This window comes from Toxotes jaculatrix, chromosome 19 (genome assembly GCF_017976425.1).
Source record: "Toxotes jaculatrix isolate fToxJac2 chromosome 19, fToxJac2.pri, whole genome shotgun sequence".
NCBI classification, from domain to species: Eukaryota; Metazoa; Chordata; class Actinopteri; family Toxotidae; genus Toxotes; species Toxotes jaculatrix.
Genome location: NC_054412.1, coordinates 1599529 through 1617455, shown reverse-complemented (window position 1 = coordinate 1617455; position 17927 = coordinate 1599529). Strand labels below are relative to the sequence as shown.

Sequence of the window (17927 nt, the reverse complement as noted above, 5' to 3'; positions counted from 1 at the left end):
AACATAACAGAAACAAATCAAGTAAAATCATGTTTTCACCTGAGAGAAAAACAGCAGATTCTCTGACAGGTTAAGCCGTCTTAATCCATAACTGATGTTCACAGGGTTGCAACACAAAGCACAGTTGTTGTTTTGCAGTGATTAACCAGGGACGCGCTTTGCAGAGGTGGGACCAAGTCATTGTTTTGCAAGTCCCAAGTAAGTCTCAAGTCTTGGCCCTCAAGTCCCGAGTCAAGTCCCAAGTCAAGACAGGCAAGTCCCGAGTCAAGTCCAAAGTCAAGATTGACAAGTCTCAAGTCAAGTCCAAAGTCCTACACTTTGAGTTTCAAGTCCTTTCGAGTCCTTTTAACCACACAGCAATAATATATTATGTAAGAGGTAAGCATATTAAACAGATGTCAGAACATCCCTTATAGCAACACATGAACTGTATTGAAACTACTCTTAATTACTCATATTATTAATATCAATCTTAACATTGTGTGATAATATATTTTGTATTTTAGTGTGTTACGTTGCAGCACGTAGACCAGCAACTCACGTGTGCAAGCTAACTTGTTTTTTCGTCAATGGACTGCTAGAGAGTAAGAGCAACGAGCAGTATAACTTTGTTTTCCTGTCAGAAAAATCCGTCTGACAGCAAGCTAAAACGGTACACATATTCTTAATATAGCGCACATTTAAAGTGACCTTGATTTTATTAGGTTTGCCTCTTTGTAGGTGGCTAAAATATGCGTTGCTGCTAACCGCCGTCTACTGTGTGATACCTTGACTAATGTTATGTATAAGTACCTCAACCATAGCCCTGTTAAAAAAATACTTAACAAAGGTATGAATAAGGGAGTGAACTCGCAGTAGACGCAACAAATTACCGTGTTTGCAATGATTTAGCTACACAGCAAAGAAAAATTAGCTACTTAGCCAATAAATGTAAGCTTTCATTCAGAACTTACCTTTCTTTGTGCAACTTCAGATGTCGAACGAAGTTCGAAGTTGTTGCGTCTCCATCTGTAATCTTCGAGCCACATGTTTTGCATACTGCAATTCGTTTTTTATTGACCACCTCGTAGTTTTTATACCCGAACGAAACTATCTTTGGTATCATTTTTTCCAGCTAGCGCGCTGTTTGACAGTCCGTCTTCATTGGTTGTCCTGCAATTTGATTGGATGGATGCTGTCGGATCAAAACAACGTTGATCTAATTTGATTGGATGTTGTGCCAACAGCACATACACACACAGACGCACACATACAAAGAAAGATACAGAGCGTTCCTTAATAACATCCTTTTTAATCTTTGGGTTTTTGAGGAAAGTAGCAAGTCTTGTCGAGTCAAAAGGCTCAAGTCCAAGTGAAGTCACAAGTCATTGATGTTAAAGTCCAAGTCGAGTTGCAAGTCTCTTTACATTTTGTCAAGTCGAGTCTAAAGTCATCAAATTAATGACTCGAGTCTGACTCGAGTCCAAGTCATGTGACTCGAGTCCACACCTCTGCCGCTTTGTGCAAAGCCACGGTACAACGGCAAAGACTGCAGCCAAGTATTCAGCCAAGTATTCAGACAAACCCAACCGGCGTTCAGTCACGAATCTGAGCGAGGTGTTAACACTGATCCGAGAGTAATTAATGGCTACAGAGATAATATCTGATCATGAACGATCAGTGAGGCTCATGGACACACAGACTCCATAACATTGAGTCATAAAACATCTTCCTCAGGCTGAAAACAGAGTGTGTGTGTGTGTGTGTAGCTCTGTCAGCCCCAGACTGTACTTAAACCAAGAACCCAAAGAGGTTCTTGCATCTTTCATGGGAGATGTTCTGTTTGTCAACAAGATTTGCCAGTTTGCCAACTGATTCTCACCATGACAACAAAACAGCCACACACACACACACACACACACACACACACACACACACACACACACACACACACACACAGGTCTTATCCTTACGTTGTGCTCTGAACCGTGTCTGACTCTCAGCGTTTGAAGTCTTTAAGATTTGTGTGAAGCACGCCTGGTGATAAAATAGTGATCTTCAGTCGACCACATCACCTCATTATTTACACGCTCATGTTTCTTTGTGTCAGGATGAGCAGCGTGAGCCGGAGGTAAGATTTGATCTGAATGTTAATCCAGTCAGAAAAATACTGAATATTTATTCATTTAAATGTCCAAATAAGTGGTTTATTACAACTTTAATCTAAAATTACTTGTTAACCTGAGGCACTAATAATAATTCAGCAGAACCTTAGTGTGATGTGTAGTGTGTAACATCAACGTAATATTAATTATACAGTTTATGATGTTTCTGTATGTTCATTTATCTTCACCGGTTTTTTATGTACTTTAATTGCTTTGGTATTTTTGTTTAAGGGACTTTCATCACAGCTTTATGATCAAATATAGTTTTAAATGCAGACAGAAAGTTAAAGCAGTCTGGTAGATGGAGCTGTTGGTGTAACTGTGGGTGTATGTGCTACCTCTGCTGTAACTCCAGCTGATTCTCAGCTCAGGTTTTGTGATTTCGGCTGCGGTTTCATGCTCGGTCGACTTTCCTCTGCGCGGCGCCGCCTGGTCGGTCTGTGGGAGTGATGAGGTAATACGAAGCACAACACGCTAAACCTGACAGAGATAAACCAGAGAGTGTGAGGAACAACTGAACAGAAAGGTTAAAGCACTTCACATTACAGAACACCATGGCAACCGCCGCCAACACACATGAACACAAGAAGGGTTTCGTATGTTCAGAGGTGCAGTAGTCTCTGTGACACACATACAACAAAGCACGAGCTCTGATCCAGCTGTTGGTGACTGTTATAATAAACATTCATCATGTCAGAAACACCACGCAGTCAGGGAGGCTTTGTGTGGTCATGTCATCCAGGCTGTTACTGTTGATTAATAAAGTAGAATGAACTGTAAAGCATTTGTAGCATTATCACATTAATCAGGACGTCTTCAGCTCGGTGTAACCACCATTTTAAATCCGTGTATTAAACTACAAACACGTACAGTGGTGCAACACCAGGTTTTCAGATTTTTTTTGTTGTTGCTGCTCCTGCTAAATACCCAGTTTAGGAAAACATTACCCAAACAGGAAAACATTAAATGCAATAAAAAGCTCCTGCCCTGCATTATTACCATCCAGTAATGAGGAAAGGAACAGACATTTCATCATATGAAACTTTTGTGAGGAGCCTCTTTGGTGTATTATTACAACTTAGATCAGTTTTTTTGTTTGCCCATCTTCTTTATCAGCTATAATACCAAACATTTTTAATTCTCAGATCTCAGAAATGAACTTGGTGAGTACACTTTTATTATTTCTGACAGGAACAATGGTAAAAACTACAAATCTTCGGATGCAGAAGCCGAAGCAGTGACTCCAGGTTGGTGCTTGTCAGATAGAACAACACAAGGCAGATCACAGCAAAGAGAGCATGGACTTAACTCGCTTCCTAAATGACTCAAACGCTTCCCAAAGAGGCTGTTTGAAACAATGACCTGGAGTTTGCTCTGTCAGTCAGCGTCTCAGATTGTTCAGGTATTAATGGACAGCCTCTGTTTACTTTGAGCTGTTTGCTGATGGCTCACCTAAAACCTCTTTAACCTGCAGGAAGCGTCGCCTGACCTGCAGAAACAGCTAATGACTCCGAGACAGGAGTCTGTTTCCCAGGTCTGGTTGGTGTTTACTGAATTTCTGCTGCAGTACAAACGTCCTCTGACGACAACACTCAGAGAAATCACTGCTCCTGACTGTTGTTGTTAAGGAGTAGATACAGAACATAATCACAAATCGTTTTTTTCTACGTTTGTGTTGATCTTATCTCACACAGCGTATTTCACAAAATATTTGTTGTTGTTAGAGATTGTTCAGTATGAAGATGGTTTCTACAGATGCAGAGTTTTATAGATTCAAACATAATTTTAAATGTTTTAAAGTATTAAATAAAAAAAACACATATACACACGTATATATATATATATATATATAACATTACTACAGCACTGAGCTGTAGTAATGAGGGAGGGGTAGGCTCACTCACATTTATCTTATTGGTCCTGGGATCTGATGATAATAATAAAAAGACATTTTTATTATTATCATTATAATTAAATATGAACATGTGTCCATTTTTCTTTGGTCTGACGTGGAAAACGTTTCCTCTTGACGCTCTCATCACCACTGAGATCCATTTCCTGTTGCATTATTAAATCTTTATTAAGCACATTTATAGAAAAATATACTCACAGCTCTGCCAACATATTTTACAAGATGGTACAAATCCAATGCAATTTCAACTTTAACTTTCCTCCTCATGGCAAAAGTATGGAAACAGATGGAGCTTCAAAGTGGGTTTGATGAAACGATTTTTTTCAGCTCAGGGTGAAAACAGGTTAAAGCCAGATCGGTGGTTTTATATTTCTGGGTCCATTTTGTTTGGTTTTCCTTCGTCTCTTCTTCACTAAATCAAATCCTGGAACGAGTCCTGATCAGAGAGGGGCTTGTCTTCAGGTCTTCAGGTCTTCAGCTCCGGTGCAGGCAAAGCACAAAGTTCGTCACAAATTTTCTAAAATGTGATAAACCAACATCTTCTGAGTTTCCTCTGTGTCGTCACGAGGCCGAAGACAATCTGTGAGCAACATGAGGGAGTTTGTTCAGAGGACTCTGAGGTTTCCGCTCCTCTGCAGAGAAAAAAAAAATCATCAGGTTTATTTTTCTCACATCAGCAGCCAAAAATCATTTCATCAAAATGAAACACGCCACACAAATTGTGTCCAACCTACCATTTACTTAATGTTTTCAGCTAACCTTCCTTCATCAGGGCGGCATCTCAGGCGGTCTCCAGTTTCTTTATATACAAACCATCAATTATTCATGTGACATTCAATATTATTTTTCACATTCAATAAAATATTTTAAATCAGTGACGAGAAAAAAAAGATATTTTTCTCGTCTTTCTGACAGTTTGGTCAAATCTTTTCCACCTTTTTTTGTCTACGTCAGTATACACTCAGTTTTCAGATTATTAGGAACACCCCGTTCAAACTGATGCAATGCTGCAGTGACTCCTCCTTCATGAAGGAAAACCTTCACCAGCTGCTGGTTTAACTGCGTGAATGTTCTGGAAGCTGCAGTTTGTGATGGTGTTCGTGTACAAAGAGACGTGTCTGTTATTTAACCAACCCTCACTGATGTGAAACGGGTGGACAAAATAATAGGGACACCTGTCAGCGTAACACGATGCAGTTCAACAGCACCACAGACTTTAAAATGAGCAGCTCACACTCACAAAGCAAAAATACAGATGGATGTAATCAGACACATGCATATATACAAAAGTAAATAAAGTAGAGCAGTCACTTTCCATGTTTTCATAGGATGTATATGATCAGAGCTTAATGAAAATCATAACATAAACACCCTGTTTTTTGTTTTGTCACTGTTTAGATTTTATTCTCTATTTTTGCTGTGATTTTTCACCATTTAAACCTGAACACGATAAACTCAGGTGACTCCACTGATAACTGTCTGTTACCTGTTCAACTTTTTGAACTGCCTCTGTCTGCTGTGTGTTCAGGAGCAGCTGTAATGAGGCTTGAAACAGCTGGTTGGAAATCAGATCTGGGATCTGTATTTCAGTTGTTTTGTTCTGTAGCATGAAAACACTGAATATTTTGTATTTTATGCTTCTGCTTGATTTTTATTTTCCAGCTGCTCCTCCTGTGTAATTTGGGGCCATTTTATTCTCAACACAACAAACCATTTCTCTGGAAAACACACACACATTAGTGGTTGTTGCACAGAGAAACACAGCATTTAGCAGAAAATAAAGACCCCCAGATGTGTTTTTATAGCTTAAAACACTGGATGTAAGCACTGCGGCTTTTTAGAGGACAGCTTTTTAGATTTGTCATTTTCAGCCAAGCCACAAAGTCAACTTCCTCTCTCGGCCTCTGTCCCCCAAAAGACTGAAATACAACAGAGAAAGTCCGCAGTGGGCTGGGAGAAAACTTTGGGGGAGTTCGGGGATGAAAGTATTTCTGTATATTCTCTGTCAAAAATATGCCGCTGACTTTCATTTCCATGATTTGGGTCGTTATCAGCATGGTAACAAAACATCTGGATCAGATCTTTCAAACCTGATCTTACACTGAATCAGGATGACGGCGAAGTTTGAATCGGTCTTACCTTCTCTTTGTGAAAATTTAAAAGATGTCGTGATGTGAAAATCTGCAGCCTCCAGTGGCGCTGCAGAGCCGGGATGAGCCAGACTGGGAGTTAGACTGGACGACTGAGGCTGCCAGTGGTGCCCAGCGTTCATGTAGTTGGCTGCTGGCCCTCCGTACGTACCGTACTGGTTTGGTGGAGAATATGCACAAGCTGAGACGTAACCAGACAGACTGGATGAAGACTGAGGAAGAGAAGGAAAAAAAGAAAATTAAGAAACGTGTGAAATACGACGATGTGATTAAAGCAGCTCACTCTGAACAGAAGCTCTGAAAAACAGAGGATTAGGTTTGTTTAAAATTCACAGCAAGTAGATTTAAAAACCCGGACTTCGACCTGCTGCTGAAGAAGGTCAGAGGTCACCGAGATCCAGATGAGCAGGATTCACTCGGTGTGTTTATATGAAAGGAAGGCAGGTGAGGTAAAAAAAAAAGTTTCACTTGTTTTCACTAATGAAAAAAACAAATGTACTCAGGATTTTAACGTTCTACATCCACACCAGGGTGATGATGATGATGATGATGATGATGGCAGCCAATCACAGCTCTGGTTCTTCTTTCAATAACTGCCTTGTCAAATTTCCTTTTAAATTGATTTGATTGATTGGACTTTGTTTGATGAAACCCAGTGCAGAAATCCTCTGACTTCATTAGATCTGATGTTGTATTTTATTTACCTGCTGTGGGTATTTGAAGTCTGGCTCGCTGGTTTTCTCTGCTCCATTTATTCCACAGGGAAATGGTCTGTTGCTCATACTGGTCATACTGGTCCAGTCCTCCACTTTGGCTGAGTGTCCATTAGATGCAGACAGAGCTGAAAAGACACAGTTTCTGCTGAATTAACACAATTTTAACAATTAATTTGAGTCTGTGTGGAAACTTTGTGGAACATTTTCAATCCACCAAATAAATGAACCTTAAAAGTTGAGTTTGCTTTGTAAACAGAGCAGTTAAAGTGCAGTTATTTTCACTCGTTAAATATATATTGTGTGTATATTAAAAGAATAGGAAAATAGTTTACTCCGAAGCTGAAATAATTTATGAAAATTGATGTTTTTTGTTTTTGTTTGTTTGTTGTGTTTTTTCCTTTTCTGGGTTTTCTTTAAAAATATTTCAGAAAATTTATCACTAGATAAAACAATATATTTTATTTCTTCCTCAATTTAAATTTAACAAATATTTTTAAAAATGGTTTATTTTGTCCACGTCTGCTCAGTTGCAGCAGTTTGTGTTGAGAAAGATCTGAAACCTTCAACTAGTGAGAGAAAAATGAAAAAAGTTAAATCTGCTTCAAAATTAGAAACGTCTTCTTTTGTTTTGTTTTTTAAATTTGAAGGAAGCTTCAGAGTCTGTAGGACACGGCCGTCTTCTTCCAGAAGACTGAAGAAAACAGCAATGAATTCAAATTCATTTTCTGTTTCTTGTGCATCACTTACACCGACATAACATCTAAAGCACCAGTTTACATATTCTGAAACTTCTTGAGGCCATGAAAACTGTGTTTGTGAAAATGAATCTCAGCCCTCAAACACTTTCACGCTGCATCTTTAATATTTGCACAGATCATATCCTGCTTTTTCTGTATCTGGTGAAAAATGTTGAAAAAACCAAATGAATTTCTGCAGGTTTGACTAAAGTCTCGGAGAAGTGATTCTGTACAGAGATCAAACGGGTTTCAGGGTTAAAACGGATCAGTGCTGGAACATTAACAGAAACTCTGGATGGAGTTCAGAACCACAGAGTTTGACTGAGGAGAGTGAAACAGACCACAACAATAAAAGTCTGACTTTGTTTAGACCTGAACATTTATCACATGTGTGACTTCAGGATCTTTTCTCTTTCATATAATCTCAACTAAAGTATGAATGACTCTGCAAGTATGATGAAAAAAAATCAGATTAGAACGATGTTATGTCAGATTTAAAGACCTGGTTAAATATTATCCTGTGATTTCAGAACAAAACACGAGCTAAAAAAAAGATCAGATAATAAAAATGTGTTTTGTTATAAAAGATCAAATTCAACGTGCTTCACAACAGGCAAAGACTGGCTTTAAAACGAAGACGCCAAATCACAGGAACTTTCCTTTCTACACTTTCTAACAGCTCCTTCTCTTTAGGCTGATTCCAGCGTTAAATTCTGACTATTTTTACACAAACAATCATTGATTTCATTATTTCTGCACCAGAATCTGTTCCTGACAGCGTGAAGAACTAAAATACATCTAATAATAAATAACAAATAAATCCATTGAACAGAAATTGAATTACGTTAAAAACCCCCTTATAAATTTCTGAAAATAAAATTATTTTTGTTTATTTTTTATTTACTCAGACCATCAAAGTTTGAACCCTCAGTGTGTGTGTGATGCTCTAACAGACCAAAGTTTTGTTTTCAGTAAAACTTTCATTTTTAAATCCTGAGTTTTAAAAAGCCATAAATCATGAATCAGTGTGTTTGTTTTTTTTTTTTTTTAATGTTTGTTTGTTTGTTTGCTGTTTTTAAAGTGTCTGGACAAACCTGCTGGGTCCATGAAAGCTCGGATCCCCAGAATGTTGTGCCAGTTCCGCGGCAGCCCGACGTGTCCTGCGGGGCCGCTGACGGCCCTGGTCCCGGTGGCGGTCACCGCGGGCCCGGTGTAGGGCGGGTACGGGTAGACGTGTCCGTACTGGAGCTGAGTCGGTTTGTCGCTCTCAGACGGACTCGGCTGTGACAGAGATCCGATTTTATTCCTGAGGATGCGGCTGATGGAGCTGACGGACGGCACGTTGTACTTGTCACAGACCCCGTCCGTCAGCAGCCGGTCCCGGATCTCCCAGGCGAAGATGCCCGGGTCGCCCTGCTTGTAGTCCCGTATGCTCTTGACCACGGCGGGGGTTGTGACCCTGGGCTTGCTGCCGCCGATGGCCCCGGGCAGGATGGAGCCGGTCTCGTTGTAGCGGGCCAGGATCTTGGACACGCAGCCGTGAGAGACCCGCAGCTGGCGGCTGATGTCGCAGGGCCGCATCCCGAGCTGCGCCAGCTCCACGATCCGCAGCCGCACCGGGTTTGGCAGCGGCCGGCCGTTCACGAACACCCCGCCGAGCTGGTTCACCTCCCCGTAGCTCTGCTCTGCACACACAGGGCGGACACACGGGGTTTACAGCCTGTGGTTTCAGGGCCACCGTTTGTTCTGATTTTGGTTCAGTTATGAATAAAGTTTAGTTTTTAAAACGTTAAATTCAACGTTAAATAAAACTGCGGACGCTGCGTCTCCACGTTTTTTTAATGTTTAAACTTCATAAATTGTTTGAATTAATTTAAAAGACGAAGGAGAAAAACCGTCTGGTGAATGAAATGAATTCAGTTTCTGCTGAGTGGGAGGTTTAAAAAAACTAGAATCAAAGCTCAGAAGTGAACGTGATGCAGGTTTTTGTCAGATTATATTTTTTGTTACAGTCGTTTTTTGTCCTTCACCTTTTTGTTGTGTTGAGTTAAACAGTAAAAAACATTTCAGCGGTTTGTTTAAACTTTTCAATCACTAGAGTCAGACTGTTTATTATAAGTGAAAACACTGAGCTACAAACATCAATCTGACAAACATCAAACAAAAGCTGAAAACAGATGGATCTAATAATAATAATAATAATAATAATAATAATAATAATAATAATAATAATAATAATAATAATAATAACGTTTATGATATATATTTTTAAAGTTTTCACTCTGCAGCGTGTTTTCAGTTTCTTCTCATTAGAGTCAAAGATGAAGAAACAGAGTCCGAAAGTTTTTCTGTGATGAAATGATGAAGCAGCTGATCAGGAGCAGCTGATGTGTTTGTTTGTTCTCTTTTTGGATGAAAATCAGCCGCGAACATGATCAAGTTTCTCCAGATGCACCGAACATGAAAATGATCACCCTGCTCCTCAGATTTTTGCTGACATGTCCAGTTTAACAGGACCTGTTTAATCTGACTCTGTAACAGCAGAAGAAACTTTTCTCCATCAAGCTGACATTTCTCATTTCTCACATTAAGAGATTAATTAATCTGAAGAAACATTTAAAGATGCTGAATCTTCTTTTCCAAACCAGGAAGCAAAAACAAAACGGTTCCAAAATAAATAAATCTAACTCTGACATGAAGTCTCTCTCTCTTTCTCTCTCTCTGGCTCCTTCAGCTGTTTTATACAAAAGTTCAGTTTTTGTGTTCTCACCCATCAGCTGCCATCCACTGCGTCTCACCGATCCACCATCCAACGCTATGTCTGCAGCCTGAAACTCTGAGCCATCTCCTCCTCCATCATCTCCTCGTCCTCCATCACCTCCTCCTCCTCCTCCCCCTCCTCCTCCATCCCTGCTGGGTGGAAATCATGTCATCATTTCCTGTTTGCGGAGCAGGGGGATGATTTTTGGCACCCAGAAGAACGAGGGTTCCTGAAGGGCCCTTTGGTGCGTTTAAAGCTGCGTTTTCATTCCTCTGAGATCCACATGTTTACACTGAACACATCATAACAGTCTGACTAATCCCTGCCCCTCATGATTCACTGACGCTGCCTGTTTCCACACAGCCGGACCAGTCAACTGTTACTGCTGCTGCAGCTGCCGCGGGGGTTCGTGGAAAGATTCTGGAGCAGCTTCAACTCATCTGAAAAAAAAAAAAAGAACAAAAGAACAAGTTAAATAAAAATCCTCGGTGTGTCACAGCTGTAACACCTGAACACCACCTGCATGAAAACAGCTTAGGACAGATGGACGGTTAGAAGACTGAAAGAGACACAAAACATCTTGTGTTGTTGTTTTGTGTCTCTTCAAATTCATTTTCCGTTTCTTTTAACGTGTTATCATGTTAGCGGTCACTTCATGCAGAGTCACAGGCCCCTGAGCCTGCGCTGGTGCATGGACGATACCCAGGGCAAGAAACACAGGTAGTCAAAGGTCAGACAGCTCAGAAACAAACCAGCCGTTGATCCAGATTATTTAAACCTCTCAGAGATCATCTGTGAACAGAGACAGGTCAGCATCTGGAATGATATTCATACATGATGGCTGCTGAAGCCTGGACGTGTTGTTTATCACAGAGTGAACAGAAAACAGGAGAAACATCACAGCTCAGAAACTCTCGTCTCATTAAACAGGAATCAATTTCCAGATCTGCAGTTTTCATTTGGATCAAAGAACAGATGAGATGATGTGAGGGGGTTTTTTTTCTCAGTCTCCTGCTGAGACATTCGTCTCCTGCTGAAGGAAAATGTCCTGAGGACAAAGCTGGACATTTCTGACATCAGTAGTTTTGGTGTCTGAGGGTCACACAGTCAGATTTATCAGAACAGGTTTCTTTAAAACAAACACCTTAAATACTCACTGACTTCTGATTTAAAGACTCATTTTTAATGCAATGGCGCCTCCTTTTGGACAATTCTCTGCATTACACTGGAAACCGTTTCATGTGAGGAGACTTTAATTTACAGGCCTGTAGTTTCTCTCTGACTTACTCAGACGTTTCCTGTAATTTGGCTCTAACTTGGTCATTGTAGGTTCAGCTGACGCACTTCCTGTCAGCTGAGTCCAGCTCACCTGTGAGGTGAGTGTCCTTTCAGGTCGTCTGATCGTGGAAAAATGGAAAGTTTGTCCTGTAAAACAAGTGATTATAGGTTTTATTAGGAGAAACTACAAAGTGAATGTGAAAGAGTCATTTTCAGGCAACTGCACACACAACTTCCTGCAAACCTTTTCAAAATAAATGAAGAATCAAAGCATCATAACTTCTCTGACTATGATCAATAATCAAAACTGATGAAGCTCAGGATTTTTTCAGTCAGGTTTGTAGAAAATACAAACCAATGAAACACGTCTGGCTTCTGGATGTTTCGTCCTGATATTTTCTTTAATTTTTTTTTCAAAATGTCTTCATACCTTTTTCCCCTCACAGGTTTCCAGATTTAGAAAGAAACTATAAAAATCTAAATCTCCTGACTCTCTACATGCTGCTCCTCTGAGCTCCGTTTGCTCCACTTTAACTGGACTCATAGCGTCAACGCTGAGCCGCAGTTCCTCAGTCAGACAGCAGGGGGCAGTCTGAGCTCACGGTTGAACAGAGGGTCAGGTGGGTCGACAGGTGGACAAATGAAAGTCTTTTTAATCAGGAGTCAGAATAAAGTTTTATGGTCTGAGGTGAAGAAATAAAGAACATCTGACTTTATTTTACTGAGCAGCCTCGCTCGCTCTCTTTCTCTCTCTCTCTCTCTCTCTCTCTCTCTCTCCCTCTCCCTCTCTCTCTCTCTCTCTCCTTCCTGTAATTATGAATTTCTTCCAGTGTTTATTTACATCTATAAAGAGAAAAACACAAATTGAAACAAAAACAAAAAAACCTACTGTCACATGTTTCTGATGACAAAATAAAAGTCATTGTGAATGAACGTGGGTCCCATCAACAACACCTTTGTTTTATTTTCCTTATTTATTTGATTCTACTCTCAATTACATTTAATTTATTTTCCTTTTTACATTTTTAATTTAAACAATAGTTTCATGTTATTTCCCTTTTATTTATTTTGTTAACTTACTCTCAATATAAATTTTGTTTCCATTTTAAACTAATTTTATTTTATTTTATTGTTTTTTTAATTTAGTTTTTGGTATTTTCATTTTTATGTTTTATTTTCTTTCTGTTTATTTTTATTTTATCTGATTTTATTGAATTAAAATCTTTGTTTTAATTTTATATTTAAATTTTGTTGTTTATCTTTAATCCAATTTATTACATTTTGTTTTTATCTTTAATTGATTTAGTTATGAAGTTAATTAAGTTACATTTTAGTTTTTAATGTTATTGAGTTTAAATTGAGTCAGAATGGTTTGTACATGTCGACCAGTGGATATGGGTTAAACTGCTGTCTGTGTGTGTGTGTGTGTGTGTGTGTGTGTGTGTGTGTGTGTGGCCATGAATATAGAACACAGTCTATTGAAGGCTGCAGTCTGAATACCATGACAACTCCCAGCAGCCTCACATGCATGTATTCCCAGTAGTTTGTGTGTGTGTGTGTGTGTGTGTCAGTCTGGCCATTATAAAGTGTTCAGGGGGAATAAATGGGATAAATGTGGAGGCTGCTCCTTCTTTATGGGTGTCGGCAAGTCGTGTGTTTGTTTGCAGAGTCTGACCACCCAGTATGATCCAACACACACACACACACACACACACACACACACACACACACACACACACACACACACACACACACACACACACACACACACACACACACACACACACACACACACACACAGAAAGCTCAACTCATTGTAACACACATCACACAGACAAACAGCAAACTGGAAACCAAAACTCAACCAACCATTCAAACCCTGCCGAACCAAAAACAAGAAAAAATCTAAAGGAGTCTGGTTGGAAAGAGCTGTTTTCAAGTTTTTAAACTGACAAGTTTAAAACGTTCTGATGAGTGTTTCCTGAGCATTTTTATAAATGAGTGTCGGACCTCAAAACAAGACACTTGAAAGTTTCTCATTATGATTTCAGCTGAAAACTGTAGATTGTTTTTGGTTTGAATTAGATTTTAAAACCATTGGACAAACACACAAATCACTGGTAAAACGTGCACAAATAATGTGCCTGTTTGTTTTAGGGCTGCAACTAACAAATGTGTTACTGATTAATATGCTGCTTACGAAGTTGATTAATCAATTTATCTTTTAGCATAAGAAACATCAGAAACACCCATCACACTTTCCTAAAGCACTAAAATATGAATGTTCCATTCACTGAACTGTAAAAGCAAGAAAAGCACCAAATTCCCACATTTGAGAATGTGGAACATTTATGCTGACTTTGTTTGAAAAAGTGATTAAATGAAAAATCAATTATAAAATGAGTTGCTGATGAATTTTCTTTCAACTGATTAATTGACTAATTTTTGCAGCTGTAACTTATTTCATCAATAAAAAGTTTGATCAGCTGAACAGAAACTTCAGAGAAATTCAGTTTAAAATCCAAAACAGAGAAAACTGGAAAAACAACAGCGAAACATCTAAACCGTTTTCTCATCTGCCTCCTCTGGTCTCAGTTTGGTTTCATTACATTTTGAACAACACTAATTCTCTTCTATGGACTCGTCACATCAGGGTCTGAGAGCAGTTTTTACATTTCTGCTCGTTCACTGATTAAACACAAAAAATAATAGTAGTGTATATTATTGTGAGTGTGTATTTTAAACCGTTTCAGTCTTCTACTACACTTACTGTATCTCTGTGCTATTTATATATTTATATTTGGGCTTATTAAAATTATCACTGTACCGCGCAGACAAACATTGCACATAGAACAAATGTAATGTATGCAGGGCACATATGCACATATACAGGCTCCCATCCTTGGTTGGGCAGCCAGTGATACACGACCACCTAAAGAATTACAGGGTTACACAGATCACTTGGATAAAACAAATAAAGAATTTAAATAACAAGTAAATAACTGCTACAACTAAATAATGAGAGATGCGTAGAGTCAGTCCATCAGCTGGTGTGTAAACACTGTGACTCTTCATCTGCTGCTTCAGTTAATCCTCACTACAAACACTGAAACACACCCACACCTCCTCCGTCTCACTGGAGTTTGATCTCTGTTGATCATCTTAAATGCAGTGATTTCTAAAGGTAGTTTGGTACTGCTGAACTGTCCCACAGTGACTGGATGTGTGACTGCAGATAAATCTGCTGACAAACATTCAGTGTTTTACTGCAGTAAGTTTTATGTTAATGCTTTTTAAAGTTTCTCTTTTTAGATTTTTTCGTTTTAGTTTAAGCTTTTTAGTTTTTTTTTTTTTTTTTTAGTTAATTATATAAACTTTATTCTTCTGTATTTGTTAGTGCATACACAGGGCTGTGGACGCAGAGGTCATGTCTTTTGTTTTATTTCTGTTTATTTCATCCATTTAAAGGGGAACTTTCTTTTTCTAAGCTGATTCCAGCTCCATCCCAACCTCTGAACAAGGCCATTTAAATTCATACAAACTTTACTAAATTAGAGAAAATGTTATTTTTTCATTTATTCTTTTTACTTATGAATTTGTATTTATTTTATTACAAATTGTATAAATGAATATGACTATTTTTTCCGTTGTGTTAACTAATGTTATGGAGATTTTAACGTATTTTTCTTATCGGGCCTGTGTCCGGTACAATGCTGCTCTTTTAAATGCTAATGCTGAACAAACAGGCCTCATCTCACACAGTAACAAAACAATAATCATATAAATTCGAATGTGTTTGTTTAGTCGTGATAAATAAACGTATTTCTGAGACGTTTTTAGAAACACTGGAGGCTCCGGTTCTGGTTCCTTGGAGACACGTGGACAGGAAGCGGATCAGTGGCTGATAAATGTAAATGAGCCGTTTCTTTCCTTCTAATCCTCCATCATTAAACATTCATCTCCTCCCTGAACATCGCTCTTAAAGCGCTGCTCCCGTTTTTTTCTTCACATCTTCATCCACTTGATTCCCGGGACCCGCCTCCGTCCTTTTTAACACACACACACACACACACACACACACACACACACACACACACACACACACACACACACACACACACACACACACACACAGGTCGTTAAAAAGACGGGGGACACACTCTTAATGTCTTCCCCTCATGTATTTTTCATGCCGTTAAGTCCTCTCCGGTCGGCCCGTGCAGCTCCGGGCGCCCGCTCCATTTAACGGCATTCATGGACGCAAACCCTGCACTGTCCGCTCCTCTCTAACGGGCTGCAGCCGGTGAATCGCCGCGGACACAATCCTGGAACGTTTTCCCCGTTTCCCGTCTCTTTGCTTTCCACGCGTCATGTCTTTTGGCACCAACACAAAAACCGGATTCTCCGTGCGGGACATCTTGGATCTCCCCGATCCGACTGGCAGGTGCGGCGGCTCCGGGACCGAGGAGACGGAGGAGGACGACACCGAGGAGGCCTCCCCGGAGGTTTCAGGCTCGGAAAACCCGCAGGAACTGGGATTTAGCGGCAGGAGTTTGTGTGAGCGCGGCGGTGGGAGTCTCGGCAGGTTCAGCCGCGGATCCGGTAACCGGCACTTCTCATGTGAGGAGATTTGTTTAATAAAATCATAAAATCATGAACGTCAGTGAATTTAACTTCATGACTCACTTCATTTTTCTCCCATTTCTGACTCTATAATCTTGAATCTGACGCTCTGCTGCCCGTGCGTAATTTCCCGATCACCACAATTTTGTTTATTATTATTGTTTATCTGCTAAACTATCCACGTGTATTTGGTAAATCCCTCTTCAGTTTTATCAGTAAGGTTTTAAAACTGACCTCCGATCGTCAGTTAATCCTCACTGCTGCCCCACACACCCGCGCGTAACTGGATACCATCTCTTTGTCTCCTACTGATCGCAACAATTTACATGATATTCTTATTTCTTAATAATTAAACAATCGCCTAATTGTTAATGCTGACTGCTAAACTCATTCAAACATTTGCTGCTGATGTTTAGTTTTTGTCCTGTACACTGAGGAGAGCAGGTGGAGAGCTGTCCACCCGTCCAGGCGCACGTTTATCTTAAAAACAGCATTTTTGTGAAGGGAGTTCTGCATGGCGTGGAGCCTGTTTTCCAGTGAGAGGGAATTTGTATTATTATTTGTCCAAGATTAAAAATGTAAACGTTAATTGAAGTTTGTGGAGAAGAAAAATGATATTTTGTCTTTTTAAGTTTCTTTGAGCTTCACAGTAATCAGAGTCCAGAGAGTAATCAGATTACTTGTCATCTCACCCTGCAGTACACGGACTCTCCTTAAAGTCCCGTACCATGCCCAAATCCCCCGAACTCTCTACGGACGAGTCCCCGGATGCAGAGCGGGACTCAGCGGGCGGAGAGGCACAGGAGACCCGCGGCAGGAAGCGGCGGGTGCTCTTCTCTAAGGCGCAGACCTTCGAGCTGGAGCGCCGCTTCCGGCAGCAGCGCTACCTGTCCGCCCCGGAGAGGGAACACCTGGCCGGCCTGATCCGCCTCACCCCGAACCAAGTAAAGATCTGGTTCCAGAACCACCGCTACAAGATGAAGCGAGCCCGGGCCGAGCGCAGCCTGGAGGCGCTGCATGTGCTGCCGGCGCGCCGGGTCGCCATCCCGATCCTGGTGCGGGACGGGAAGCCCTGCGACCGGATCACAGCGCAGGACCTGGAGTTGCCCCTCAGGTCCGGCTTGAGCCTGCCTCTGTGTGCCTACTCCCCTCTGCTGCACCCCGCCTACGGCCCGGAGCACACCGGCCTGCCACAGCAGCACCCAGGGGTGCAGCAGCTGGCGCACATGTACCACTGGAGCTGGTGAAGCCGGAACAGGACTTTACTGAGACTTTAACAAATGTACCGACAAGTCCACGTTCTAAGTTCGTGTTCGGCCTTAAAATGTTTTTTTTTTTAAAATCAGAATCCGCCCTTAAAACAACAGTGGCACTATTCAGAAATTACAGCTTCTTTAAATGGAGTTTGGTGCATTTTAGGATTTGTTTTCATCAGAAAAATAGTGTAGTGAGGGTGGGAGTGTTGAGACAACCATGAACAAAACGTGGTCACGAGAGAAAAAAAGAAAATCGTGCAGGTAAAGCACTTTTTTTTTTCAGTTTTCAGCCTCTGATCTGTTTCAAATGACCCGTTTTAGGACATTGACTTATGTAGAAGCGAGAACTT

The 17927-nt window shown here is 40.4% G+C and overlaps 2 protein-coding genes across 4 annotated transcripts; one reads left to right on the top strand and one right to left on the bottom strand.

Annotated features, from left to right (window-relative positions):
• Nucleotides 1-4205: 4205 nt before the first annotated feature.
• Nucleotides 4206-10552, bottom strand: pax1b (paired box 1b). Of its 3 annotated transcripts, XM_041064928.1 has the most exons (6): nucleotides 10430-10552; nucleotides 8754-9344; nucleotides 6911-7047; nucleotides 6196-6418; nucleotides 4791-4855; nucleotides 4206-4688 (listed from the first exon to the last, which is right to left on the bottom strand). In XM_041064928.1, the coding sequence occupies exons 1-5, from the start codon at nucleotides 10431-10433 to the stop codon at nucleotides 4794-4796; spliced, it is 1017 nt and encodes a 338-aa protein (XP_040920862.1). In that variant the 5' UTR covers nucleotides 10434-10552; the 3' UTR covers nucleotides 4206-4688; nucleotides 4791-4793. The 3 variants fall into 3 exon arrangements, with proteins under 3 accessions (XP_040920862.1, XP_040920861.1, XP_040920863.1); XM_041064927.1 differs by lacking the exon at nucleotides 4791-4855; XM_041064929.1 differs by lacking the exon at nucleotides 4791-4855 and having other exon boundaries at nucleotides 8754-9339; nucleotides 10430-10519.
• Nucleotides 10553-16068: 5516 nt separating this feature from the next.
• On the top strand, nucleotides 16069-17568 carry nkx2.2b (NK2 homeobox 2b). The gene is made up of 2 exons (XM_041064760.1): nucleotides 16069-16318; nucleotides 17021-17568. Exons 1-2 carry the CDS (start codon nucleotides 16069-16071, stop codon nucleotides 17566-17568), a joined length of 798 nt encoding a protein of 265 aa, XP_040920694.1.
• Nucleotides 17569-17927: the final 359 nt, after the last annotated feature.

Bases quoted from the DNA above. Each gene is read 5' to 3' on its own strand.
- pax1b (XM_041064927.1), bottom strand. The intron at 7,048-8,753 runs GTTTGTCCAGAC...GTGTCTTTTCAG, and splicing joins AGCTTTCATGGACCCAGCAG to CTCTGTCTGCATCTAATGGA. The intron at 4,689-6,195 runs GTAAGACCGATT...TTTTCTCTGCAG, and splicing joins TAAATTTTCACAAAGAGAAG to AGGAGCGGAAACCTCAGAGT.
- nkx2.2b (XM_041064760.1), top strand. From the start codon at position 16,069: ATGTCTTTTGGCACCAACACAAAAACCGGATTCTCCGTGCGGGACATC. The intron at 16,319-17,020 runs GTGAGGAGATTT...CTCACCCTGCAG, and splicing joins CGGTAACCGGCACTTCTCAT to TACACGGACTCTCCTTAAAG.